The sequence below is a fragment of the Zootoca vivipara genome, chromosome 16 (assembly GCF_963506605.1).
Source record: "Zootoca vivipara chromosome 16, rZooViv1.1, whole genome shotgun sequence".
NCBI classification, from domain to species: Eukaryota; Metazoa; Chordata; class Lepidosauria; order Squamata; family Lacertidae; genus Zootoca; species Zootoca vivipara.
The window spans coordinates 35,616,950-35,644,337 of NC_083291.1; the positions used below are offsets into that span (position 1 = coordinate 35,616,950).

The window sequence follows — 27,388 nt, forward strand, 5'->3', positions numbered from 1 at the left end:
GTAGGAAGGTGCTTTCTGTACCCAAACAGAAAGGTGCATGGCTCCTTGTACCGAGAAGCGTGGCAAAAGGATTTCTTCAAATTATGAAGAACTCTTTTAAACTATTTGCACCGCAGATAAGAGAATAGGACAAGGAGAAAAGAACACTTGGTCTTGCTGCTTCATTTCCTATTCATCATCTCCATAGGTGGACCAGAGAGAGATACAAAATTGAGAGAGTAGCATCCGCTACCCCAGCCCCAGTGTCTGGTTTGATTTGGTCTCTGTTGAACATCTGGCTTAAACATCTGCACGCAATTTTAGGCTGCGAATTTGCAACTCAGTATTTTGCCATGTTTAAAAGCTTTCAGAAGTGGGTAAAATAAAATTTACACCCCGCCCCGCTTACAACATGAAGTCATATTCTTTGCTTCTGTATTTGTGCGGGAAAGAAAATATGTGCTAATCCCAGTGCTTTTCCCCCTGGGGGTACTCAGTGGTATGCAGTACCTGTAGCTTTTCCCCACCAAATGTTTAAAGTGTGGCACTTACTGTAAAAACTTCATGATGAGTACCAGCACCTTTTTTTCTTTAAAAGAAAAGAAGCACTGCTAATCATTGTAACAATAAAGTATTGGATGTTCTTACACTTTTAGGAAAAAAGCGAAGCTCAATGAACTGCAAAGTACGAATCAGCATGCAAGATTCACTAGAACCCCCTCATCAAGCTGAATGTTGAACAAAGAAACAAACAAGAAAAAACGGGGGGTGGAAAAAATATTGTTGAGCATCACCCCTCCCTGCTTTATTTTCGTTTTGTTTTTGCTTAACCTTCAGCCTGAAAAAATAAAGCTTCAAAGCTTAAGCTACTTTTTGATTTGGGGAGCCTAAAGAAGGTATTGTGGCAGGAATTTTTCAGAGCACACAACTGTGACAAACCGACTTTTCTCACCTAAGCACGCACAGGGACCTGGGACATACCTGGGCAAATGGTGTCACTATCAGGTCTTCAGTATGTCTGTGAAGGATTAAAAAAAACACGAGTACAGGTGACTTGTGGGGAAGGGATGACAGAGCACAGCAAAACTCAAACCCCGCACTCCAAAACTCTCCCTGGCAGAAGGCTTAGATAATGTATAGCAAATGAAATTTCAAGCCTAAGGGATCTTTTTGCTGAGTAGAAGAAGAAGCCACATACTTTTAATGAAGATGGAGCAAAAGGCTTGTTAATGAGATTCCAATCTATATTCTGGACATTGCTACCAGCCCATCACCATTTTAGAAAACTGGGTAGTTTAAAACTTGGCTGCTCTTGTTTCTTTCATCCTACCTGTCATAAATCCTGCACAGGCATGCAGATAGGATTTGGTTGCACTATCTTCAGCTCAGCAGTTATTACCCTGCAGGTGAAGGGCAGGAGGACCCTGTGCTGCAACAGGCAAATCCTCCATCTGACAAAGGGCCCTTTACTGTTCAACATGCCTGGGAGCTTTCAGCCCTCCTGAAAGGTACTCTCTTGCACCTGGGCCTAAGCATCTGGCAACTTGGAACCTAGTCTTGTACAGGGCCAGGCTACTGGGCGACCTAGATCAGCAATGTCTTACCCTGACCAGCAGCAGGATTTCAGACAAGGGACACCCCCAGACCTGCCTGGAGACCCTACTGCTAGCTGTGCTGCTGCCAGACAGGGTTACGAGCAGGAAGATAAGAAGCTGCCTTCGATCTATCCGTTCAGTACAATCTACACAGACTGGCAGTGGCTCTCCAAGGTTTCCAATTAGGTAAACACTACCTGAAGATGCCAAGAGACTGAGCCTGGGGATGTCTGCATGCAAAGCACGGGTTCTGTCACTAAGCCACAACCCCTCTTCAGTTTGTCGCTTTAGGGTGAGAATATGCTTGCACTTGGGCACGCAGCCCTTCCAAGAACGGAGGAGAACTCACGCTTCACTGGCGATGGATGAGTTGCGTGACATGGTCTTTGGAGACATGTCATAGTCGCTGTCCGAGCGGTACAGGAAGGACTCCCGCCTCTGGCTCTGTGGAAAGCTGGGGTGAAGCACCAGACCTGGGCTGGCCTGGGGATCCAGCGGACTGCGCCCAGGTGACGGGCCATTCTCCACCTCGAAACTGCAAGAGGAGAAAAGGAAATATGTCAAGGAAGAACAGAAAATGACCTCCTTGATAATGCAAATATGCAAAAGACACACAATCTCCCGCAGCTGCCAAAGGGAGATCTCTGCTTTATTGTGAGGTGGAAAGAATTTCCAGACTTGCATATATATATATTTATTAAATTTTCTGTTTTACAATTTAAAATACTCATTTTTACATCCTTAAAATATCAATGACATCCGTTATTCTGTTTTCATGGTTCATTTTACATATCACAAATCCCTGCATATTTTACAGAAACTATACCATTCATTATTCCATCCATCATAACTTATTTACACTGTTGAATTTATCTTAATGCTGCCAGTGTTTTCAGCTGTACACATACGTCCAATAAATGTTTTCCAATCTTCTCTAAATGTATGTTCTTCTTGTTCTCTTATTCTATATGCTAAGTCTGCAAACTGCACATATTCTGTCAACTTAAGCTGCCACCCTTCTTTGATTGGGACCTCGCTCGTTTTCCATTTTTGGGCTATTGAATTTCCAGACTTGGCTGTGCCCAGCTGCTCTGCTTAGTCTTCCTTCTGTCCATACAGCAAGATCAGCTCAAGCCTTTCGGGCAGTGCCTCCCCATGGAGGCAAGTAGGGCTGGGTGATTCAGTGAGCATTTAAAGAGGCGTCTACCGGTATCAAACTGTTCCTTTCTGAAACAAAATGTGAACCAAAACACAGCTACTCTCCGAAAGTTGCACTTATCCAAATTTTGCAATTCAGTTCTCCAACAAAAGTGCATGCAAAAATGCTAAAGAATTTTTATGAGGTTTTTTAATATAAAAAATAGCAAATTTCTGAAGAAATTGAATTTAAGATTCAAAAAATTAGACTGACAAGTCCTTCCACCTGTAGCTGCAAGCCTATGCAACACTCAGGATGGGCTGATGAAGGACTGTTAACACTTTTAAGACTGGTTTCATTTGGACATGGCTGTTTTGCCATTTATATGGCAATTGTACAAATTGTTTCAGATCTAAAATTATTTTTTTTAATCTTGTAAGCAGCTGTGGGTAAATTCCACTGGAAGAACATTCCATGACCAAATGCTATATGTAAGCAAGTCAGATGCAAGCTGGACAGCCTTCTAGAGCAGTGTGCAAGCCAAACTTGCAGTGAGTTCGCTACAAAGGTGAAAACAATTCCATTCCTCATTTCCCTCTTTGGGCCACTTTGTTCATCTAACGGAGTGACAGGGTGTAGTCAGGATTTTTTTTGGGGGGGGGGAGGGACAGGACCTTTATTTTGGAGGGGGAAGAACCTAACTATCTGTGATGCGATTTGTCAGTTAGTTAAGTATTTTTATTTATTTACTTGATTGATGGGGGGGCAATCCTCCCCCGGCTACACCCATGTGGAATGAGTAAGCAGTTGACTGCCAGACTGTGCCACAATGTTAGCCTAGTTTTAGATCCTTAGAATCTTTACTTACTTACTTTTTAATAAAAATTAAAAAGCAAGCTGCTGGCCCTCAGTGGAAATAGACTTTTCAAAGCAAGCAGGCCATTGCTTCCAAGTCACATATACAATGGCTTCCATTTCCCATATGCCCCCCCCAATCCCATGTCACCTCTATTTGCACTGCCCCACCCTGCCTCTCTCACTATCACATAAAGCAGGCACCCCCAAACTTTGGCCCTCCAGATGTTTTGGACTACAATTCCCATCTTCCCTGACCACTGGTCCTGTTAGCTAGGGATCATGGGAGTTGTAGGCCAAAACATCTGGAGGGCCGCAGTTTGGGGGTGCCTGACATAAAGCTTAGTTTTGCCCCAAACCTTACTCTGCAAAACCTCAAATACCGGGTTTGGGACAGAAGCCGAGAATGCCTCTACAAGAGTAAGTCCTGCACCAGTTTTTATTGACTCGCTTTATTCGCTTTGAGGCTACTGAATTTTAGACTTCTCAGTACAGGACTCTGAGTTCCTTGATGAAAAACTGGGCCTTTCAGCCAACACACAGCATAAACAAGTACAGCCTCGACGGATTGTCTCTCTTCCTTCCTCATTTCTTAATCACTGCTTGTATCTCCCCCTAGTGGTCAGTACACCACTGTTTTCTGCATGTACTTGAACTACTAAATCTACTACAGTTCAGTTTAGACCAGGGTTTCCCAAACTTGGGTCTCCAGCTGATTTTGGACTACAACTCCCATCACCCCCAGTTAGCAGGACCAGTGGTAAGGGATTATGGGAAATGTAGTCCAAAAACAGCTTTGGGAAACTCTGGTTTGGACTGTCAAATCTGTCCTGGTTTGGACTGTCTGCCCTTAAGTGACTGGAGATGTTTGCATTAGCAAATAACTGTGCAGAGGTTAAACAGTACCCTCATCCTGCCCATGTGTGAGAAACCCATGTGACTTGAAAGCTGCCGTGGAATGGCCATGGCAAAATGGAATGACCATGGCCAGGCCATAATGCAAAAATGCCACCTGCAGCCACAGCGGGAACCTTTGGCCCTCCAGATGTTGCTGAGCCACAACTCCCATCATTCCTGATCACTGGCCATGCTTGCTGGGGCTGATGGGAGTTGTAGTCCAGCAACATCTGGAGGGCCAAACAAGTTTGCTAATGCCTATTGATCCCAACCTACAGCCCTCTCAAAAACTAAGAACTTCCTCTCATCAATTCTGATCCACCAATTCCTTAATATCCAAGCTTTCCAAGGTCTTTCAATCACTGTTGCTCCTTCGGGCATACCATTACACAGGTCTATTGCCCTCCCTGCCACCCCAGTCCGAGTTGGTCAACCCACCAACAGACATGAGATACTGGCCTGGTTCACATGTCACACGAAACCAAACCGTGGCTTAGCTCAGCGCAGTGCAGCAGCAGAATGGCCAGAGAGGAAGGCGCAAAACAACCACAACACACATACCGAACGAGTGCAAAATCATTGCCCAGTGGAGTTCCCCCTGCCAACCGTAGCCCAGATAACTCACAGCCCAACTAACCTTCCGATGGATACATGGAGGCTGGGCAGAGCCATGATGTGGTGGCTACGCAGTTTATGGTGCATGCCATGTGTACACAGGTCGCCCTCCCTGTTACTAGGGAGGAGGAGGTCTGGGTTTCCTGCTGTCCTGACCCAGATACCTGCAGAAGTCAAGCAGCCTCTTTGCCTTGTCCCGCCCAGAGGCGTTTCAGAGGATGTTGGTGCAATCAAATTGAGAAATGCAGCAGTAAGGAGCTGACTCACCACTCTGCAACCAAGACTCGGGATGGGGGCATGAGGAGGCAGGGTCTCCCCCAGCACAACTAAAGAGAAGGCTTAGACGTTCAAGAGGGTACAGAGCAGGTCCATCAGACCCTCCCAGAAGGAAAGGGGTTGGAGGGAGTTCCTCTTTATTGTGCTTCCAGCCTATTTTGGTTTCGGTTAAAGATGAGAGAACAGCTCTTCCGGGACGTGGACGTAAACACACACACACACACACACACACACACACACACACACGTGTCTCTGCAACTGGATATCCATTACAAAGGAATTGTGAACTCCCCCTGAAATTCATTGCTTGCTTGACCGCAGTGCTTTATTTCAATACATCCACATTCAAAGGGTCCTAGGAAATGGAAGAAAGCCCCAAAAAATCAAGAGCCCGGTCTGACTGCAGCGGGTGGGGGAGGGTGTTTCAGATCCATCAAGTGGTAAGCTTACTTTCAAATAGCTCCTTCCTCTGCTATGAAGGAGAGATTTGATAGGTGCATGTCAGTAACAGAAGAACTCAAATCAGTAACAGAAGAACTCAAATCTAAAGGAAAGGCAGAATCAACACCAGCAACATGCCCAATCCTTGCGGGGTTTACCGTTGCATTATTCTTACATGGTGAACCTGTCCAGCTTGCTGGTGGTCAGCATTCGCTGTCCCACATTTGAGACATTGGTCCAGCCAATCTCAGCTTTGCCTATCTTTCATGCAGATCTTTATTATGAGGATAAAAACAAGAAAAAGAGGCGTACAGACTGTGCTATGGTCACTGAAGGAAGGTAAGAATACAAGGATTATATCTTACAAATTGTCTTATGCATTCGTTTGTTGCATATTGTATTGTTGCAACATTTTAATTTGTAAGCCACCTTGTGAGGGTTGGACCTTAAAAGGTGGGGTGGGGGGATTAGCCCAAATATAATTATTATAATAAAAACAATAGCATATGCTACCAACATCTGAGCATAGAATCCTTCAGAGGTTGTTGGACTCCAAGTCCCATCAGCCCGAGTCAGATGGCCAATGGTCTGGTATGATGGGACCTGCCAGCAACACCTGGCAGACCCCATGTTAGCTGCTCCAGTCTTAATGCATCCCTTGGCATGGACAATCACATGCCATGCGGAAGCAAACACAGCAAATGTGTGCATGCGTGAAGTGTTAATTCACAGGCAAGATCAAGGCAGAATTAGACATGTGTTAGTATAAATTGCATATTCAGTCACATAGAGAGATCTTGTTCAGATGCTGTTTTTCTTTTTGTACTGTGCATTGACTTCTGCAGTCACTGTACAGTCAGGTCTCCATACAACTACTAAGACACCTGTACAGATGCAACAAAAATATGCAACAAGCCCGACAGTTGCCAAGGGTTTGTCTATAGTACCGAAGCACGATGACCATCAGGCCGTCAGGTCTTTTTCACACACATGGAGAGAGAGAGAACGGTGTAAGGGCAAACATTGAACCCAGCCGCAGTACAAAAAGAATCACAAAGCTCATCTGCTTTAAAGTGCTATGCAAAGAACTCCTGACTGCCTCTTTCGCTAGCAGGTCTGAGCAGCAGCTTCCTCCCCAGCTCGCAGGGATATTTTGGTGCCTGTGGTTGGTGGGAAATCCAAAACAACAGGTAGAAGCTCCCAGAGGATTGTGCCCCATTAGTGAGACCTGCCTGCCTTACTTTCATCATGGATAAAATGTAAAGGGACCCCTGACCATTAGGTCCAGTCGCGGACGACTCTGGGGTTGTGGCTCTCATCTCACTTTACTGGCCGAGAGAGCCGGCGTACAGCTTCCGTGTGACCAGCATGACTAACTAAGCCGGCTTCTGGTGAACCAGAGCAGCGCATGAAAACGCCATTTACCTTCCCGCCGGAGCGGTACCTATTTATCTACTTGCACTTTGACGTGCTTTCAAACACCTAGGTGGGCAGGAGCTGGGACTGAGTAACGGAAGCTCACCCCGTTGCGGGGATTCGAACCGCCGACCTTCTGATCGGCAAGCCCTAGACTCTGTGGTGTGGACCACAGCGCCACCCGTGTCCCAGGGCAGCCACTAGGAGGCCTATATTCTCTTACAGAGAGAGCACTTCAGAAGGCTGACATGTTGGCTTCCCCAGGATTGCTATGCAACCCTTAGAGAGGGAGGGAATCCCCATGCCTTCCATATTGGGCAAAGGTACCGATTCAAGCTACCAGTCAACAGTCCAAGCATAAAGCCTCCAATATAGTTTCCTTCAAATTCAAACAGTGGGGGACGAGCACGTTTCAAAGAACCAACTAACATTTCATGAAATTAATGAAACTGAAAACACCCCCTCCCCATCCATCTTCGTATAATCCACTGTGAGCATCTCTAGCCTGCCCTGCCTCTGCTCAAGGAGGTGGGGCTGTGGGTGGCCCAGGTGACCTGCAAGACCAAAACACATTATGCAACAATCTGCATAAGCGGATTTGGGTCTCTCCCTGGGCTGAGAGACCATCAAGCCAAAGAAGGTGGAGTATAAGCATTTAAAGCAATCGGCTGCAGGAGTGGGACACTAATGGGTGGAGTCCCGCGCTTCCCACTGCAGTCCTGCTGATAAGAAATTTAACCCTAATTTCATAAACAAAGGAACCGAAGTGCAGGAAGAAGAGGTGCACAGATGCGAACTGAGCCTGGGGATTTTACATTGTCTTCAAAGGGTAAGCGTTCTAGGAATGCAGTCTGACACTTTAGACGTTGTCTGTCTGACTCATGGGAGGTTAAGAGGTTCCTAATTGAAGCAAGCCTTTTGTACTACTTGCCTGGAAAAGGATCAAACTGTAGCTCCTCTGGAGCAGGTGCTTTCCATTCATTCTGTTTGGATTTTCCTTGGAGGACGGAAGAGCTTTGCACAGAGTGTGACAAACTGGCACAGTGCAAGCAGAAGGGCGAGAAAGAATGTGTGCCTCATTTCAGCGATAGCTCCAGGGGTTGGGTTATTTTTTGGCAGGGGAAGCGTCTTGGGCAAGGTGCCCTCAGTAGAAACCCTCCCTACAGGGGCTCACCTCTTCCATGCTGCTGTGGCCAGTGCCCGTTTGCTTGTCCTCTCTTCCTTTGGACTCAGTCTGCATTGGCGCCCAGAGGAATGGGGCAACAGAAGCAGAGGCTGTTGCTCAGCCCGCCCACCTGCCCCAGTTGGGTGGGCAACTTGGCAAGTGCCCAGCAATGGCAACCTCTGGTACTAGCCCAATTTCATTCCACCCAAGAACAGAACTGGTGTTTTTTTAAAATTTAAATTAAAAATTCCACAGGTACTCTTATTTCAGGCCAATATCCATTTAACTATAGAGCACTTTTCTTCCGTTTCGAACTGTTTGCTCTAACCCAGGCGTCCCCAAACTTTGGCCCTCCAGATGTTTTGGACTACAATTCCCATCTTCCCCGACCACTGGTCCTGTTAGCTAGGGATCATGGGAGTTGTAGGCCAAAACATCTGGAGGACCGCAGTTTGGGGATGCCTGCTCTAACCTTTCGGCAGCAAACGGAGGAGACCCAACTTGGCTACTTCTGCACACTGCACAAGGGATTTCTGCTGAAACAAACACACACACGGCTTTTGTGAGAACGTGCTTTTGTTGCCGACTTAGTCAGAAATTCCTCTCGGAGAGTGCTAAGGCGCAGGTGCCAAGAGCTGCCTACGTCATTCCCACAGGGGAGGGAATGGAAGCAGATAAGACTAAGGAGACACCATCTCAACGTAAGAGCAAAGAAGGTGATGGGGGCCTTATCAGCGCACAGACAGATGAGGGGGAAAGGGCAATAACTTACACTGGCAAGCAAGTGACAAAGTCAGGTCATACCCACATCACACCCAGGAGTCATTCATTGCCTTTTTCTCTTCTGGTGCTGAGGACATGTGGGTTTCACACCTCAGCCACGGCCAACACTGACGGGAAAGAATTTCTTCATTGTTTTGTGTCTGAAAATTGATTTTAAAAGAAACTCTACTCACCTCCCGCCTTGATTACTGCAAAGCACTCAATGTGGGCTACCCTTCAAGATGATCTAGGAAAAGACACTGCTACCAGATTGCCTGCTGCTTCAGTGTGAGGACATGCAACAGCGATTTTGCAGATAGGTATCTGAAGAAGTGTGCATGCACACGAAAGCTTATACCAAAATAAAAACTTAGTTGGTCTTTAAGGTGCTACTGAAGCTATTTTGCAGGATCTAAATGGGCTACAGGTCTTTTAATAACAACCCCCTGAACAAGGTGCAAGCTAGGTACTTGATGGACTGTCAGCCCCAACAGGGGCTCTTCTTCTTCCACCACTGGGAAATGTTACTTGATGCATGGCGACACTGGACCGGGCAGGGCTTTCTCGAGTCATTGTTGTGCCAACTGCGGCACTCCTTCCCCCTGGAAACACTCATGACAATGACATCACTGATGGGCCGAATCAAAACACAATGTTTCTCGGAGGCTCTGCGTTGCTTGATTCATTTTTCTTTGGGGTTTAGGTCTCTGTGCACTACTACTGCTATTTTTACCTAGTTTTTATTTCATTGTTATTTTCGTGTCGGACACTACTCTGGCATCACACTGAGGTGAAAAGCAGTTTATAAATTGTATAAATCAAATAATCGGACGGTAAGCATTCTTAAATTTAAAATGTTTGTTTGGACAGATTGCTAACAAACCTTGCTTGAACCATTTTGCAATCAGAGAAGCAGAAAGGGGGAATTGAGGGAGAGTGCTGTGCCCAGGTGAAAAATGTTAAGGAGTAGGAAAGAAGTATCTGCTTGTGTTTTGCTTCAACATTCCCTACTTTCCCCAGTCTCTCATTTATATAATGTTTCCAGCAATTTACCCTCGTCCATATTTGGAATATGGAAAATTGTTAGAGAAATATTGTTAGAGGATGTATACATGGAAAAAGACCCTGATGTTGGGAAAGATTGAGGGCACTAGGAGAAGGGGACGACAGAGGACGAGATGGTTGGACAGTGTTCTCGAAGCTACGAACATGAGTTTGACCAAACTGCAGGAGGCAGTGCAAGACAGGAGTGCCTGGCGTGCTATGGTCCATGGGGTCACGAAGAGTCGGACACGACTAAACGACTAAACAACAACAACATGGAAAAACCAATAAAAATATATATATATTTAAAAAAATTATTACCCTGGCCATGTACAGGGTATAGGAAAGCTGAGAGAGAATAGCATTTTAAAACAGCTTATTATTTATGCAGCCTCCAGCTTCTGCTAGCAACGTGTGGTGTTGGCAGATGGAGGCCACACATGTAATGTAGGGGCTGCAACCACAGCTGCAATAAGGCTATTTGCCTAAAAATGGAAGGAAGAAGAAGTCCCAATGAGAGAAGAATGGATACAGAAGTTAATGGGCTACAGGTCCAGCTCCGAGGGCCTTCTGGCGGTCCCCTCACTGCGAGAAGTGAGGTTACAGGGAACCAGGCAGAGGGCCTTCTTGGTAGTGGCACCCATCCTGTGGAACGCCCTCCCATCAGATGTCAAGGAAATAAACAACTACCTGACTTTTAGAAGACATCTGAAGGCAGCCCTGTTTAGGGAAGTTTTTAATGTTTGAAGTTTTATTCTGTTTTTAGTGTTCTGTTGGGAGCTGCCCAAAGTAGCTGGGGAAACCCAGCCGGATGGGCGGGGTATAAATAAAATTACTACTACTACTACACAGAAATGGCAAAACTTACTGGGAGAATAAGAAATCAAGATAACAATTAAAAAAAAAGGAATGGAAATGCTTTATTGAGTATTTACAAAGGAACTGTAAACGGATTAAGACATTAGTAGGATTAATGTAAAAACCTGCAGTTTCAATATATATATGGGATATATATGGGAATGGATATATAAAAGAATATGTTGAGATCCTTTGGAGTATGCAGGAAGGTGAAAAGAAATGTAAAGAAACCACAGAAAGGAGGGGAGGGGTGTCGGAGTTTGGAATGTTAAAACTATGATTGAATAATTGTTGCAATACATATAAATGAAAATTATATTAAAAAAATTAAATAAAACCACACATGTAATGAAGGGACAGCAGGTGCAGCGGCAAGTCCTCCTACATGCCACAAGCCCCTGCATGTCCCTTCAGGGTCAAAGTGGGCTTTTTTTTTTTTTTGGCCCGTGTTATCGGCTAAATAGCATTTCCACTTGGCTTTATATGGTCATTATACTTTATATGGTCATTATACCTATCCATCCTGAAGGAAATCAGCCCTGTGTGCTCACTGGAAGGACAGATCGTGAAGCTGAGGCTCCAATACTTTGGCCACCTCATGAGAAGAGAAGACTCCCTAGAAAAGACCCTGATGTTGGGAAAGATGGAGGGCACAAGGAGAAGGGGACAACAGAGGACGAGATGGTTGGACAGTGTTCTCGAAGCTACGAACATGAGTTTGACCAAACTGCGGGAGGCAGTGCAAGACAGGAGTGCCTGGCATGCTCTGGTCCATGGGGTCACGAAGAGTCAGACACGACTTAACGACTAAACAACAACAACATACTCAAGGGCAGCATTATGGCGTCATCAGCCTGGTTTGCTTGGGGTGCACGCACCTTTATAAAAACACCACCGCGAGGCAGCTTGTGAGATGTTCCCCTGAGTTTGTAGGCACGTGAGGATGTATTGCAAGGCAGCAGAATAGGTTGCCGCATGTGCTTGGCTGTGGCGTACGTGTGATGCCCACCACAGTTCCTCCCACTTGCAAATATTCCCCGCAGGCCCCCCCAAATGGTTGGCAACCCCAGTATAGTGTATATATTATTATTATTATGGAGGGCACATGCTGGAAACACTCAACTGAGTGAAGCAGAGACTTATGCTGGCAAAATCTGCAGTTGCCTCTGTTTCCAATTAGTATTGGGTGTGGTTATTCCTTCGAAAGGCTTGTGGTGCGCAGAAGCTCTTTACCCAGAGAGTTCATTTAAGGTTAGGGCACCAAGTTGGACGTTACCTTGGTACAGCCGGCCAGGCAAGAAGGGTGGGTTTGGAGGAGCCTGCTAGTGATCAAGAAAAGGAGGGGAGACAGCTGGTGGAAACACATTCTCAAAGTGTCACAAACTTTCCTGAATCCAGTTTCCACAACCTGGTCCCCTTCAGATGTTTTGGACTATAACTCCCATCAATACAAGCCAGCATGGTCATAATGAATAGGGATGAAGGGAGGTACATTTCATAACCATCTGGAAAGCCTAAGGGAGGGCACCCACACATTCTTAATATCTTCTGGCCAAGCTACAAACCAGTCAAGTTTCCATTTCAAATTTCTCCTCTGCCCTGAACTCACTAGGCATTCCTCTACACTCCAAACCTCAGGGCTCTCATCTGCTATATGAAGGAGGAGGAGGAGGAGGAGGAGGAGGAGGAGGAGGAGGAGAAGTACCCTGTTTCTCATATTTTAAGACATACCCATAAAATAAGCCATAGCAGGATTTTTAAGCATTCAAGGAATATAAGCCATACCCCGAAAATAAGACATAGTGATAGGCGCAGCAGCAATGCCGGCTGCGGCAGGAGGAGGAGGAAAAAAATAAGACATCCCTTGAAAATAAGCCATAGTGTGTTTTTTTGAGGAAAAAATAAATATAAGACATGTCTTATAATATGAGAAACACGGTAGTAGTAGTAGTAGTAGTAGAAGAAGAAGAAGAAGAAGAAGAAGAAGAAGAAGAAGAAGAAGAAGAAGAAATTTGTTAGCCTACTCATCATGCCTACCTTATAGGGTTGTTGTAATGAGCCAACAGTGTGTTGCAGCAGCAAAAAAGCTAATGCTATTCCAGACTGCCTCAACAAGAGCCCAGAGTCCAGATCGAGAGAAGTAATAGTACCACTCTATTCTGACTTGGTCAGACCACACCTGGGAGTTCTGTGTCCAGTTCTGGCTGTTGCAATTTAAGAAAGATATTGACAAGCTGGAATGTGTGCAGAGGAGGGCAAGCAAGCTGATCAAGGGTCTGGAAATCAAGCCTTATGAGGAACTGTTGAAGGAGTGGGGGTACGTTTAGCCTGTAAAAGAGGGGACTGAGAGAGGGTATGATAGCCATCTTCAAATACTGCCACACAGAAGATGGAGCAAGCTTCTTTTTTCCTGCTCTGGAGGGTAGGACCTGAATCCACGACCAAGTTACACGAAAAGAGATCTCAACTAAGCATCCTTCGTTGCAGGTTTTAAAGCAGAGTTTGGATGGCCATCTGCCATGGATGCTTTAGCTGCGATTCCTGCATTGCAGGGGGTTGAACTAGATGACCCTTGGGGTCCCTTCCAACTCTACGATTATATGATTTGCAACAATATAAGAGCACACAAAGTACTTTGGCTATGCAGAAGTGTGATAGGAATGCTAAGCATTCTTTCATTTTACTCGCTGAGAATGTGGGCAACTCTCCTTGACTTTTCTGTTGCGGCTCAAGGTGACAATATTTGCAGAATGCTTTGGAGCTGGAGCCACAAGTAAATGAACGTGGAGGCAGAGTAAACAGGTTCTCTGATGCCCTGCTTCTCCCTTAGAGAGCAATCAAGCAGCCAAGTCCCTCCACTGTTGTGCCACTCCTGGCTCCCACGGGACCTCCTTGTTATGCAAAAGGGGTTCTGCTTTCCCACTCAGTCCAGAGATTCAGAATGTGCTAATGAGAGCTGAAACCGTAGTTCAGCAGGCAGCTCTCCTATGAAAATCAGACAGAACAATTACAGCTTCCGTTACAAGCAACTCCCTAGCATCGAAGCCACTGCAACCGAGAGAGAAAGTTGCATCCCCAACAGCAAACCATCAATTAAGGCAGGTTTAAAAGTCAGGTAGGTAAAGGTATACAGACAAAGCAAAGGCAGTATTTTGGCCTTTGAAGGCTCGGGTAGAATAATACGTTTTTTTGCTGTCAGTGTGAATGAGTGTGCATTTAAGACTAGAATAATGCTTGTGTCGAGAATATGTGCCAATGCATGAGATGGGTCAATAGGTGCTGGATTTCTGGAACACATACTTGGCTGAACAGAAGCCCGTATATCCAGGAGCATAAACAAAACTGTACACTTGTTGTGACATATGGCCCAGCCAGGTGCTCAAATGCCAGGTAATGAGCACCATGCAATGCATGTGCTGGACATCCTTTGCAACTAAACAATCTCTCACCAAGGGATGGCTAGAAAGCTACTCCCAAATGGAAAGCAACCATGCTCCTCAGCATATTTCTGCCCAGCTTCCTGTTTAAGACAGATTAACACCCCTGGGGTTAATTAAAGCGAAGAACAAATGTCCTGTTTTAAGAGATCTTGCAGAACTGGAGATGAGGCCGAGAGAGCGCTCCAAGTGGAGAACCACCTTGGCCAAAGGTGTCATGGACATTGAAGAAGCCCAAACTCAGGACGAAAGGGAGAAATATGCTACGAGGAAGGCACACTTAGCAAATCCTCACCATGATCAACTCCCGCCCGGAAACTAATGTCCCCACTGTGGAAGGACGTGTGGATCCACAACTGGCCTCCACAGTCACTTACGAACTCACTGCTAAGACCCTGTTCCTGTTCATGGAAGACAATCTTATTCGGCCACAAGTGATCGCCAAAGAAGCAGCAGCAGCCCCAAGACAAATCTCCATTGAAATTGTGTGGCAAACAGGCCAGGAGACGGGTCTGTTGGAACTCAAATAAAGGACTCAAATGCAACCAAGTCACTGCAATGCAAAAAAGGGGAAAGTTCACACATAACAAGGAACTAATGCTGGAGCAAAACCACCCAAAGAGAGAATATTGGCTCCTTTTCAGCCTTTGTGTTTGATCAGTAAGCTTGAAGCAATCCTGTCTGTTGGAAGAAGACAGGCTGAAAGAAAAACCCTAAGTGGAGCTGAAAGAAGAAAGAAATGAGATTCCTTGGTCAAAGGGCCCTACATACTTACTTCTCCCTTTGACCCAAAACAGACCATTGGTGTTTGCTAGACAAGGGCTAATCCAAACTTTCTTTTGTGCTGTGTTTCAAAGCACAGGTTGGGGCTTTAAAGCTCCATGCCAGAGGGCAGAGAGAGAGGGTGTGTGTGTGTGTGTGTGTGTGTGTGTGTGTGTGTGTGTGTGTGTTGTCCCGGCACTTTCCCCTAGAAAACATGCATTTTACTGCTAAATTGTAACAAATGGCAGTTGGGTTTTCTGCAGATTGCTGTTTGCTCCAATTTAACAGTAAAATGTGGATTTTCCTGGGGAAAGTGCCAGGACACCCCCCCCCCCAAAAAAAACCCACAACTGCTCGGACACGGAGCTTTAAAGCCTGGAAAGTGTGGTGTAAAAGGAAGTCTGGATGAGCCCTTACAAGGTCTAACTTGCACTGCTAGCTTGCTATGGGTCAGCTGCAGCACCAGCCGCCAGATAACAGATCTCTATCTCATCATTAAGAATGGAGAACTCAAGATGTTTCAGATTCTAAGCTGCAATGCGGACGGCAAACTGCACACCTCCCTGATGCCACTCACTTTTGAAAACCGTCTTATTCTGAGTTAAACTACACGTCTTCAACTAGCAGACCCATTACAGCTAGGCTAGTGTGGGGAAAACTCTGGCCTGGAAGCTGAATACCCGCCCGCCCGCCAGACCCTCTGTCCTTTGTGACTCTACCCAGGGCACACCTCTCACCTGCCCTGTTTTGCATTCTTCTTGAGTACTTTTGCCTGGCCGAATATGTCACTGAACTCCAATAATGCCATTTGCTTGTCTGGCTGGAGGACAGCGAGGAGGGTGTTGAGAGCATGTGTAGAAACTAGCCTACTGTGTCATGCAAAGGTGAATTTTACCTTCACTGCTCTGTTGTCTAATTCAGGGACGGGCAACCTGTAGCACTCCAGGTGTTGTTGGAGTCCACCTCCCATCAGCCCCAGTGCAAAAGTAAAAGTCTCTAACCCTGTTGTTTATGGAGACAGAAGAAAACGACGTTCTATAGGTAGAATTCTCCCCAACTGCTCAGTGAGTTGCCTCCCACTTTCCAGTGTTCTGTCTGCTCAATTTAATAACTTAAGGATAGAGATTGTAGCTGTTTCAACATAGCTGATGCTGGTTTGAAAGGTGAACTCATGGCAAGAATACTTATTTGACTTTTGCCGCAGTAGACAGGCTTACTGCTTGATCAGAGACAACAGTGGGACCACTCTACTTGCAACTCCCTTAAAAGTTACTGCTTTTCCTTACGCCAACTCTAATTGTTCTTAGGTTTTGCACTGACTTACGATGTCTGTCCACACCGCACCACTTGCAATGTACCCTGAGGCCCGACCATCACCAGATTTCTAGCTACAGGCCTGCCTGTTAATGGGATACCACAGGCAATTCCAGCTGAGTGCGTCATCATAAGTACCATTGGGCACAATCCAAGTGGGATCTTGGCTCCATCTCAGCTGGCTTGGATGTCGAGACCCACACTCTCGCCTACACCAGAGGTCAGGCAGGAGTCAGTGGGGGCAGCAACCCAAAAGCCTTTCCCCGCATCTGCAGCAAGGCATCAAACAAGCCTTTCACACACGCTCTAACCTAACAGGAATCCAAGGCAAGGTCTCTCTCAAACTGCTCGGAGCAGAACACGGAGGAACAAATGCCAGCAGAGGATAGTTGGCTCTCAAGAGATTGATCCTGACCCAGCTGCTGGAGAAACCGAGAAGCCCTGAGGATTGGGATGCAGCAGGACCAAACCAGGTCGCTTCCCCTGAGCTTAAATATAGCCACTCTTCTCCGGTTTCCCATTTGACATTTCTGTCCTGGCAAAAGTGAGCATGCAATGTAGCAATGACAACTCCCCTCCACACTGGTTATGTGGCTGCCAAGAAAAGCTGCCAGTGAGGGAAAGGGACAAAAGACTACAGTAACTTGATCCAGATTCAGGGGCACCATTCAGAAAGTTTCTTGAGAGGAGACCCAATTCCATTAGAGCTCCCTACACACAGCGGCCTTGGGGAGAATCTAGTCCCACGCAAGAGTTCAATGGGACTTGTTCCCTACAGTGTGGCTTTATAGAATTTATTTTACCATCGCATGGGGGGCAATAATATGCTTTGCAATGCAAAAAGAAACCCAAGCCCTTTTTTCGGGGGTGGGGTGGGGTGGGGTGGGCTTTAACAGCATGGAGGTTACAGGCAATCCTTTGCTGGAAAGAAAGACAGTCTTGGTTACAATGGGAGCATCCAGAATATCTCTCGAGGCGACGTTCTAGCAATTAGTCAGCCTCTACACAAATTGCGTCAGTGACCAACACAATACTGTTCTTTCCAAAAGACAAGGGGCATGGTCTCCCTGGAAGTTATTGTGCGTAAGATGCACCAATGGGCTTATTGGTGCATCCTATGTGCTCTGGCTCAGCTCACATTCACTTCAATGGGCCTTGTACATGCAAACTTGCCAGCAGATTGTGCTCAAGAGCAAGATTTCATATCCCTCAGACTCTCATGTGATGCACACCTATTTCAGCTCCTTTTAAAGGATCTATGGCAGGCATGTGCAAAGTCCGGCCCGGGGGTCTAATTTGGCCCACCGGTCGGTTTAATCCGGCCCCTGTGGCAGTTTATTTCCTGGGGTAAAACTCCAAAAGAAGGCCAACAACTTCAATCCTAGCAAAAAAAAAATCCTTCAGTAGCACCTTAAAGACCAACTAAGTTTTTATTTTGGTATGAGCTTTCGTGTGCATGCACACTTCTTCAGATACAGTACACTAAAGCTCATACCAAAATAAAAACTTAGTTGGTCTTTAAGGTGCTACTGAAGGATTTTTTTTATTTTGCTTCGACTCAGACCAACACGGCTATCTACCTGTAACTTCAATCCTAATACAGTGGTACCTCTACTTACGAATAACTCTACTTACGAATGTTTCTACTTACGAATGGAGCTCCGTCCGCCATCTTGGATGCTGTTTAGATAGGATTTTTTCTACTTATGATTTTTTAGATAGGGTTGCTTCGACTTACGAATTTTTTCTCCCAATGCATTCCTATGGGATTCGACCTACAATTTTTTTCGACTTACAAATGTGCGTTTGGAACGCATTATATTCGTAAGTAGAGGTACCACTGTAACAGCTTTGGTCGGCCCTCACACATGTTCACTTCATCAAACCTGGCCCTCTTTGAAAAAAGTTTGGACACCCCTGATCTATGGTATTACTTTTCTCTTGCTGCCTTGAAAAGTTCAAGCCATCATCACTCCCTATCTCTACCTGAAAAATAGAAACTGACCACCACCCAATACTTGGAAGGTACACCCGCTTGCTGAAAATCTCATTGTTTTACTGCTGCATCAAACAAAGCGAGTTCTTTAACATACCCGCAATATATTGATTAGCTTGTCAGATGCCACAGAACACTTTCATTGGAACATATTTCTAACATACAAATTGAAAGTGCACCAAATAATAATAAGATGATGCTGATGAAGAAGAAGAAGATTATTACTGGGACTTGGTGGGGTGGGGGGTTTGATTCCCCAAGCTTCTCCCATGACTCTAATAGCAGTCTGTGTTGTTGTTGTTGTGGCGGTGGTGGCGGCAGCAGCAGCAGCAGCAATAATGAAGCCTACGGAGACCCCATCATCAGCTACCGGTACCATGCTAGGCAGGCACTGAGAGAGCCCAAAGCAGTCCAATAGGAGTATCAGAAATCTAGGACAGCCAATCCAAGAGGCAAACTAGGCATCCACTTCAGGTATCAAAATGTCAAAGGTGTCCCCCTCCCAGGATATGATTATCTTGCTGAAAGCGCCACTAACCGCACTTCTGAAAGAAACAGGACAGAAGAAGCTGGCAGCTACTCCTGCAGGGTGACTCTCCCTGCATTCCAGGGGCACCCCTGAGAATCTTTGGATACCTATTGCCCCATGAAGACAGTTGCAAAGAGGAAGAATAAAAGAAGTGAGCCTCAGTTAAGCATAAAGATAAGAAATTTGTATCCTAGTGAGCCCTATGAGGCAAGCCCCTGGAATTTCCCTTTTGCAGATGGGGAATTGAGGCTAGGAGATGACGACTTTACTAAGGCCACCCAGGGTGCCCAAGGTTGTGGTGGGGTTTGAATCCTGCTCTTTCATCCGCTGGACCACAATTGGAACCTGCTGCCGCCACTGCCTTCCTGGCCGTGTAACTTTCAGCTTGTTCCGGACCGTAGAGCTGCCGGCGCAGCTACAATAATTCCGATCCCTTCCTTCCTTTGCCCTCACATGACCCCTGAAACAAGGGCTGTTTTATCATGATGTTCTGTATCATGCAGCCACCCGATGCAAAAGTTGCACCAGACACTTAATGCCAACGGTGACGCACTATCTGGAGTCCCGAACTAACTTTTACGCAAGGCAGCAGCGCTGTCTGAAAAGGAGACCCGAAGGAAAAAACAAGGCTCTTTGTACACATTCCCAAAAGCCTCAAAGAGAGACAGGGAGGGGTCATGCAGCGTCTGGGTGGCTGGAGAGGGGAGGATGCAAGCTGTGCTGCCCACTGGCCTGTGGCAGATGTGACTTGAATCTGCCTTATGTCAGCCACTGCCAGACAGACCTTCGCCTTTGCACTTGGCCGGGAGATTTCCTGCCTAACATGTGTGCAGGAAAAGGGTGGAACCTCTCAGAGAAAGATCAAAACCAGAAGCAGACACAAGCGCAGACAGATGTGTCCGTCCCTAAATACCTTCCTTCTAATGGGCACATGGAAACTGATCGAGGCTCTTGCGGGGAGACACTTGGTAAGGATCCCAAAAGGGCTTCATAGGTAGCAGCAAGATCTGCATGGGATGGCAGCTCCAAAACGGAGGGCACTACAATGCATGCAACCCCTCTGACCATGGGCGAAGCCAGGATTTTTGTTGGGGGGGGCAGAACTTTCAGGGGGGGCAGAACCGATGTGATTGGTCAGTTAGTTAAGCATTTCTATTGTTTTACTTGGTGTGGGGGCAGCTTCCCCCCCCCATGCCAATGCCTCTGACCTGGCCAAAAAAGATACTCATTTTATTTCATGCACTTTGCTCCACACTTCATCACACTGCGTTTCCCGCAAGGCTATCCGCACCACTGGAAATAATGTGCCACAAACAATACAGTCAACCGACAGATAAGGCACTCAGGGCAAGGAGTGCAACTCCTGAATCACACAAACAATGCAAGAGCGTCATCCGGAGAGGCGATATTGTCCAGAGCGTCAGAGAAGCTGACAGGTACCCTCGGGCCAAAGCTGCAGAGCCTGCGGGGTTGCAACTGCCCTTGGGAATGTTTATGGGTGCCAACCCCAAAGATGCGCCTCCACCGTCCACAGCAACGCCACAGAGGAGCCCGAGTCACACCCCTCCAGGAAACTTTTCCTTTCCTACAAAGGTGCCAGGAAACAGCACGCGATCCCGCGGGTGTGCTCAGGGGAGGTTGCCACTCCACGCTAAGCGGTCCCAACTCTTGGACACTTCTAGGATCCCCACCGCACCCCGAGGCAGGGCCAGGAAATGTCCCTTGTCCCCGACTAGAGGATCCCGGGCTTGCCATCGCTCGGGAGCTGGAGAAAGTCTCTGGAGTGCGAGAACTTTACTCCAAGCCCCCGCCGAGCCGACCCCCGAGCAAGGCACCCACCTCACCGACTTGGGCAGCAGCCGGTGCCGCTTTATGTCCTCTTCGCTGAAGGAGAAATGCATGTCCGCCTCGGCGGCGCGCAGGCGACCCGGCGGCAGCGCGAGGAAGCGAGGCGCCGCGAAGGCCGGGGCCGGCATGAAAGATCCGGGGTGGGGGAAAAGCGCGCACCGAGGTGGAAAAGCGCCCTCGAAGTCGCTCCCGAGTAGCCCGGAGTGTGCCGGGGCGGCCCGCGGGGCTCCGGATCTTCCCGCGAATCCGCACAAAGCGGAGCGGCTCCCGCGGGGCGGGGCGGGGCGGGGCGGGGCTGGCGACTGCAAACCCCGGCGCCGGATTCTCCAAGGGCGGCGCGGGGCGGAGAGCGAGCCGGCGCCCGCGCCACGCGCAACCAGGGCAGTCCCGCGGATGCCACTCTCCTCTCCGTCGCCAGGCTCTGCGCGGATCCTTGGAAGGGAAGGGCCCTCGCCCCGGGGCTTCGCGCGCAAAAGCCCCCGGATTCAGTCTCCGGCATCTAAGTAGAATCCGCCCGGCTCCGGGCTGAACCCCGGGGGAGCCACGGCCGGACAGGACGCACGAGTTACGCATGACAATGGTCAGCTGGAGGGAACCTCTGGCTAACCTGTTGCAAGGCAGCCTCCCTCCTGCGTTCCTTCCTTCTTGGAAAGTTGTCCATTGGTGCTTATTTCCCTATGAGTTCCCCCCAGGGATTGTAGCCCTCCTCGCCTTGCGCTCCTAGGTGGTCACCTGGCCAAGCAGATCCAGCTGCTAAGGTCAGGACTCCCCCAGAATTTCCTTCTCAGTACTGAGCTGAGCTCTGGGGCATGTGAAGGAAAGTAAGTGTTACTGAGCATGTCCAGAGTGCTCCTTCCTCTGAGCAGTCACAAACAGCTTCCCAAATCCTAACCCCTTAGCTGGAATCAAAAGGTTTTCTGAATGCTTTTGCACAGCGTTGTCTCTTAACACCCACTTGCTGCAAGACACAAATCACCTTCGGTACCCCTACAACCTACTAGATCAGGGATCATCTAGTGCAACCCCCTGCAATGCAGGAATATGCGGCTGTCCCATGCAGGGATCAAACCTGCAACCTTGGCATTATCAGTACCACTCTCTAGCCAACTGAGCTATCCAGGCATGTTGCACCCAACCCAAGGACCTCCCCTTCCAGGTCTTCTACAAGCCAGGGTTGCAAGCAGCCTCCCTCCTCCTGCATTCCATCCTTCTGGGATTTTTATTTTTATTCTTAACTGCAGCAAATGTAGCCAATCCAATAAAAATCCCAGAGCACACTGGATTGGTCCACCGGAATACCTACTCTCAACCAACTACTCTACCTGGGCATTCATACAAGGCTCATCCAGTTTTCCTTTTGTGCCATGTTTCTAGGCACGGGGTCCAGGCTTCAAAGCTCTACCTGCGAGCAGTTTTGTTATTTATTTTGGTCCCTGGCGTTTCCCCCCGGGAAAGCCCGCATTTTACTGGTGAATTTGTGCAAACAGCAGTTGGGTTTTCCATGCATTGCCATTTGCTCCAATTCAATGGTAAAATGTGGGTTTTCCCAGGGAAAAAGCACCAGGTCAAATAAAAAAGAAACTTGGGCAGGGAGCTTTAAAGTGCAGGCTTGTGCCTGAAAAGCATGGTGCGAAAGGGAGTCTGGATGAGCCCACAGTTCAAACACCCGAACATTTTACTGATGGTGAGCATTCATACCATTGTTCCCCATTATCTGAAATCAGCTGCAATACACCGCTGTATGCTTGTGAAACATGGACCACTTATAAACGCCATCTTCAACTCCTCAAAAGATTCTATCAATGGTGTCTCCGAAAATTTTTACACATCACTTGGGAGGACAGGCGAACTAATGCCAGTGTACTGGAAGAAGCAAAGATCACCAGTGTGGAAGCAATGATTCTTTAACATCAACTTTGTTAGACTGGTCATGTTGTTCGAATGCCTGATTATCATAGTATAAACACCGACAACTGGGAAACACTGGCCTGCGAGCGCTCCAATTGGAGAACAGCCTTTACCAAAGGTGTCATGGGCTTTGAAGACGCTCGAACTCAGGACAAAAGGGAGAAACGCACTTGGCAAAGGGAGGAAGGCACGCTTGGCAAACCCTCAGAGTGACCAACTCCTGCCCGGAAGCCTATGTCCCCACTGTGGAAGGACATGTGGATCTAGAATTGGCCTCCACAGTCACTTACAGACACACTGTTAAAACTGTGTTCATGGAAGACAATCTTACTCGGCTACAAGTGATAGAAGAAGAAGAAGAAGAAGAAGAAGAAGAAGAAGAAGAAGAAGAAGAAGAAGAAGAAGAAGAAGAAGAAGAAGAAGAAGAAGAAGACACCCTAAGGGAGTATTTCAAAGAATGGCAAAGATTTGGATTTTACCTTGGATTTTATCCTACAATGTCTGTGGGCACAGTGAGGATTAAGCATGTAATAAATGTTCTTGTCTCACTGAGATCAAGGTGTATCTAGTCCCGAAATCTGTTTGCAGCAGTAGCCAGCCCCCTGGTCTCTGCTAAGGAGTGAGTGTTTGAAGGCACTGGCCAACCCCTCTTGTTCATCCCCAGCACCTGGCATTCAAATAACCTATGTTCTATGGGCAGCTCACAGAAAATTAACAATTTTAAAATATATATTTATTAAAATACAGTTATCAGAACAGTAGAAAACATCATAAAATGTTCCACCACCACCTTGCAATGGAAGAAATAAACCAGTTGGTCAAAATGGGTATACAATAAAACAAAAATAATAGATTGAGTTGCTCTGACTATTAAAATGTGAGTTGCTTATGTTCCATTTTCTATGTTCGGAACAATGTTGTCATGTTGCTTCTTAGCCAGCAAGCTAAAATGGCCTTTCCAATAAGCACAGGGTCATTACCCATACATAGAAAAACCGACAAATTAAAAAACCCAGGGGCCATGGCATATCTGTAACTATTCCCTCTGATTTCTACGCTTAATTCTTTCTACCACTTCAGAAAGTCACGAAAGATAAAGAAGCAAATAAGGAGAGAGTATGAAGAAAGTGGTTTTGGGAAGGGAAAAAAAAGAGAAAAGGAAAGAATTAACTTATGTTCTCCTAGTGCCCAAATCCAGATTCTCCAGTTTGGGGTTTGGGTGGATGTTCCACCCATTTATTTACTAGAGGTAGAGAAGGCTAAGGGCTTCCCCGTGTGAGGCGGAAAAATAGGAATGTCCCTTGCATGGCTTCTGAACATAGAACTTCATTAGGAAACATACACCAGACTCTTAGCACACACACCCTAAATCTGAGTATAAAGGCAAAAGGCTTCTTCATATATTGCTGGAACATAGACGTTACGACCCCAAGAGAGCCCACTAAGGATAGCTCTTGATTTTTGGGGGGAAACCAGCTGCAGGGGAAACCGAAGAGAAAAAGCAAAAAACAGCTGTTAGCCTTGGGCAGGAGGAGCATCTCTGAATACCAGACACTAGAAGCAAGCAATAGTGGCTGACAGCCTTTATATCCTGCTTCCCTGCTTCCCAGAGGCATCAGGGGGACTGACCCCCTGTGGGATGCAGAGCTTGCCAAGCAACCTGTCTAATCCACGTGGAAAGCCAATCTCACGCCATGGCTCTGCTTTGTTTCTGGGAGAGTGTCTCTCCTAGAGAGCAGGCAGCCTGAGAGCCTGGCCTTCCCACTCCGCTGTGTGGCTTCTGGTGGTGGTGCCGTAGCCCAGGAGCCACACAAGACGGCCCCTGTTAGAGGGAGGTAAGCAGGCCGGCCGGCAGGCTGGCTGGCTATCTCGTTGTGGTTTGTGTTCACTCCCTAGCTTTCCTGGGCTGAATTGGCACCTGCGAGTTATGCTTCTCCACCAGCAGGAAGTGCCTTAGGCTTGGCTTGGCAGTTCTCGGAAGTCGCTGACAAGGGTGTGCGATTGATTAGCCTCCTGTGGCTTAAGTTTGTACGTTATGCACAAGGAGTCTTGAAGCCATGTCTTCCAACCCAGTCCTGCTCTGCACTTTTGGGCTGCAGTAACAGAGAAGGCGGCACTCTGCATATGCTGAAAGGCACTCCTGGTTTTTCTAGAGCTGCTATACGCCTGGATTTTCCTGGGATTTCAAAGGTGGAATTGATGTGGGTTTTTTGGGGGGTGTTTTGAAGTTTGTCTAAAAAAATATCTTAACAACTTTTGGGGTGTCCTGGTTTTTACTTTTTGAAATACGGCAACCCTAGGTTTTTCATGGCCCCATCACTGAAACTTGGCATAAAAGGAAATAAAAATTTGAGGTCTAAGGTAGTTTGTCCAACTTATCTTGAGGAGCAGGAGATTTGAGGGTGGGGGCAGGGGGAAAAACCATGCCAGAATGTGTTCACGGTGGACAAATAATGAGCACCTGTGGGTTTCAAAGTTTAGTGATTGGATCTCAAAATCAGGTAATAAGGGTGGTTGGGTTATTTTCTGGTTCTGAGAACAAAAGTGAAAAACGAGGGAGCTTGGAGCCTACCTCCTGTGCCAATTTCCTGGCTTTGCCACTGAGTCACTCTGTGAGCCTTAGCGAGTCACTTCCTTTCATTGTGCATCATAGTTTTTGCTTTAAAAGCAAACAAAACCCACCCCCCTGCCTCCTTATCCCGCCCCCACCCAGTCAGTCTTCTTCCTGTGCTGTTATACGTTATTCTCCACATCCCACAGCTCATAGCCCCGGAGACAGAGAAAAGGGAGAGGCGTAGAGGGAAAACACCAAGTTCCTTTCCCAAAACACTTCAATACCTCTGTTTACCAGGGTCTTTAACAAGGCAAATAAGTGAGGACTGTAATTTCCCTAGAATTGCTCAACCAACTCACTGCTCAGAAGGAGAAGGAATCCTTTTCATGGATCAGCATTAGAGTGATGTGCTGTTGATGTGCTGTTTGGCCTTGGATGAACTAGGTTTAAAGACACACTACAAGTATTGGTGGGAAATGCTGGCATCATAGATAAGCTATATAAGAGATAAGCTATATCAGAGCTCCACAACAGGAGGATAGTACAAAGGACTCGCTTCAGGTTTTGACATTTTCATCACTGTCTATGGCTTTTTAAATGTGCTTGTGGGAGGAGGGTTATTGGTTTGTTTCTGTTTTATCATGTATTTTGTGTTCTCATTTTGTATCTTTCTGTTGTGAACAACTGGGATCTTCAGATGAAGGGCGGTATAAAAGTTTTAACAACAACAACAACAACAACACCCAGGGCAAAATGGGGCTAAGTCACAGCGTATAATATACTGTGCTGTAAAAGCAGTGTACAGTGGAACCTCGGTTTACGAACACCTCGGTTTACGAATTTTCGGTTTACGAACACCGCAGACCCATCTGGAACGGATTAATTAACTTTCCATTACTTTCAATGGGAAAGTTCGCTTCAGTTTATGAACGCTTCAGTTTATGAACAGATTTCCGGAACCAATTACACCCATGCTTCGGGTTAAGTACGCTTCAGGCTGAGTACTCCGCAGACCCATCTGGAACGGATTAATCCACTTTCCATTACTTTCAATGGGAAAGTTCGCTTCAGTTCATGAACGCTTCAGTTTAAGTACTCTGCGGACCGTCTGGAGCAGATTAATCCACTTTCCATTACTTTCAATGGGAAAGTTCGCTTCAGTTTATGAACAGACTTCCGGAACCAATTGTGTTCATAAACCGAGGTACCACTTATACGCTTCCCCATTTCCAGAGTGTCTCTCAGCAGGCTTCTAAAAAGAAGTTCTTTCATCTCAGGGACAGTATAATATTGTGTACAGTCTGCAAGATTATGGCAGAAATATAGAAGGGTGTGGAAATCTACTCTAGAGGGTTTAGGAAACCCCACAACAGGTTTGAGGGGCATGGGAGAGGGGGGCGGGAAGGCGGAAAGTCCCATTGTCCCACCTAGTGGTCCCTTTAATTCTACCCTGTGTTTTCAGAGGTACACCGGGGGGGCGGGATTAGGACAAAACTTTTTAAAAAGGTAATATGTGAATCCACCCTCCGATATCCAGATTACTGGGAAAGTTTCCGTCTCTGGGCCTCATATGGTCTGGTATAAGGATAAATTGTGAGAAAGCACTTTAGCAATCCATGCTGAGCCCCTGGGGATATGGCAGGAAAGAAATCCAGCAACAAGGTCAAAGGGGGATGTACCATCACGTTTCTTAAAAATAAATTACTGAAAAAAGAAACAAAAGTCCCAAGGGTGCTTCAGAAAGATTTTACACAGAAAATCATGCAGATTTCAATGGATTTCAAGTAATGTTGGATTATCTTCAGGGTTAGAAATATACACAAATTAGGGGGTAGTTCTGGAGAGGAGCAGTTGATCTGAGTGCTATTCATATTCTGCCTGCACACACATAAACAATTCTGTTGTGTTCTAGAAAACTTTTCACAGCTGAAAATAAAGACACTCCTGTATGCTTGTAATAGCACAAGTATTTCCTTCCTCCTGCCCTAAAGGCTCTTTA

General features: G+C 46.7%; 1 protein-coding gene across 4 annotated transcripts in view; it reads right to left on the reverse strand.

The window, feature by feature from the left end:
* The window catches only part of PDE4A (phosphodiesterase 4A), a 281,007-nt gene that overhangs the window by 66,223 nt on the left and 187,396 nt on the right, over nucleotides 1-27,388 (reverse strand). For 2 of the 4 annotated variants that reach the window (XM_035141219.2, XM_035141222.2), the window contains exons 2-3: nucleotides 1,924-2,109; nucleotides 961-997 (exon numbers count right to left, since the gene is read on the reverse strand). In XM_035141219.2, coding sequence (XP_034997110.2) covers nucleotides 961-997; nucleotides 1,924-2,109 — 223 coding nt within the window. Of the gene's footprint in view, nucleotides 1-960; nucleotides 998-1,923; nucleotides 2,110-20,918; nucleotides 21,248-27,388 lie in introns of those variants that run through there. The other 2 variants (XM_035141224.2, XM_060268922.1) reach the window with 2 other exon arrangements.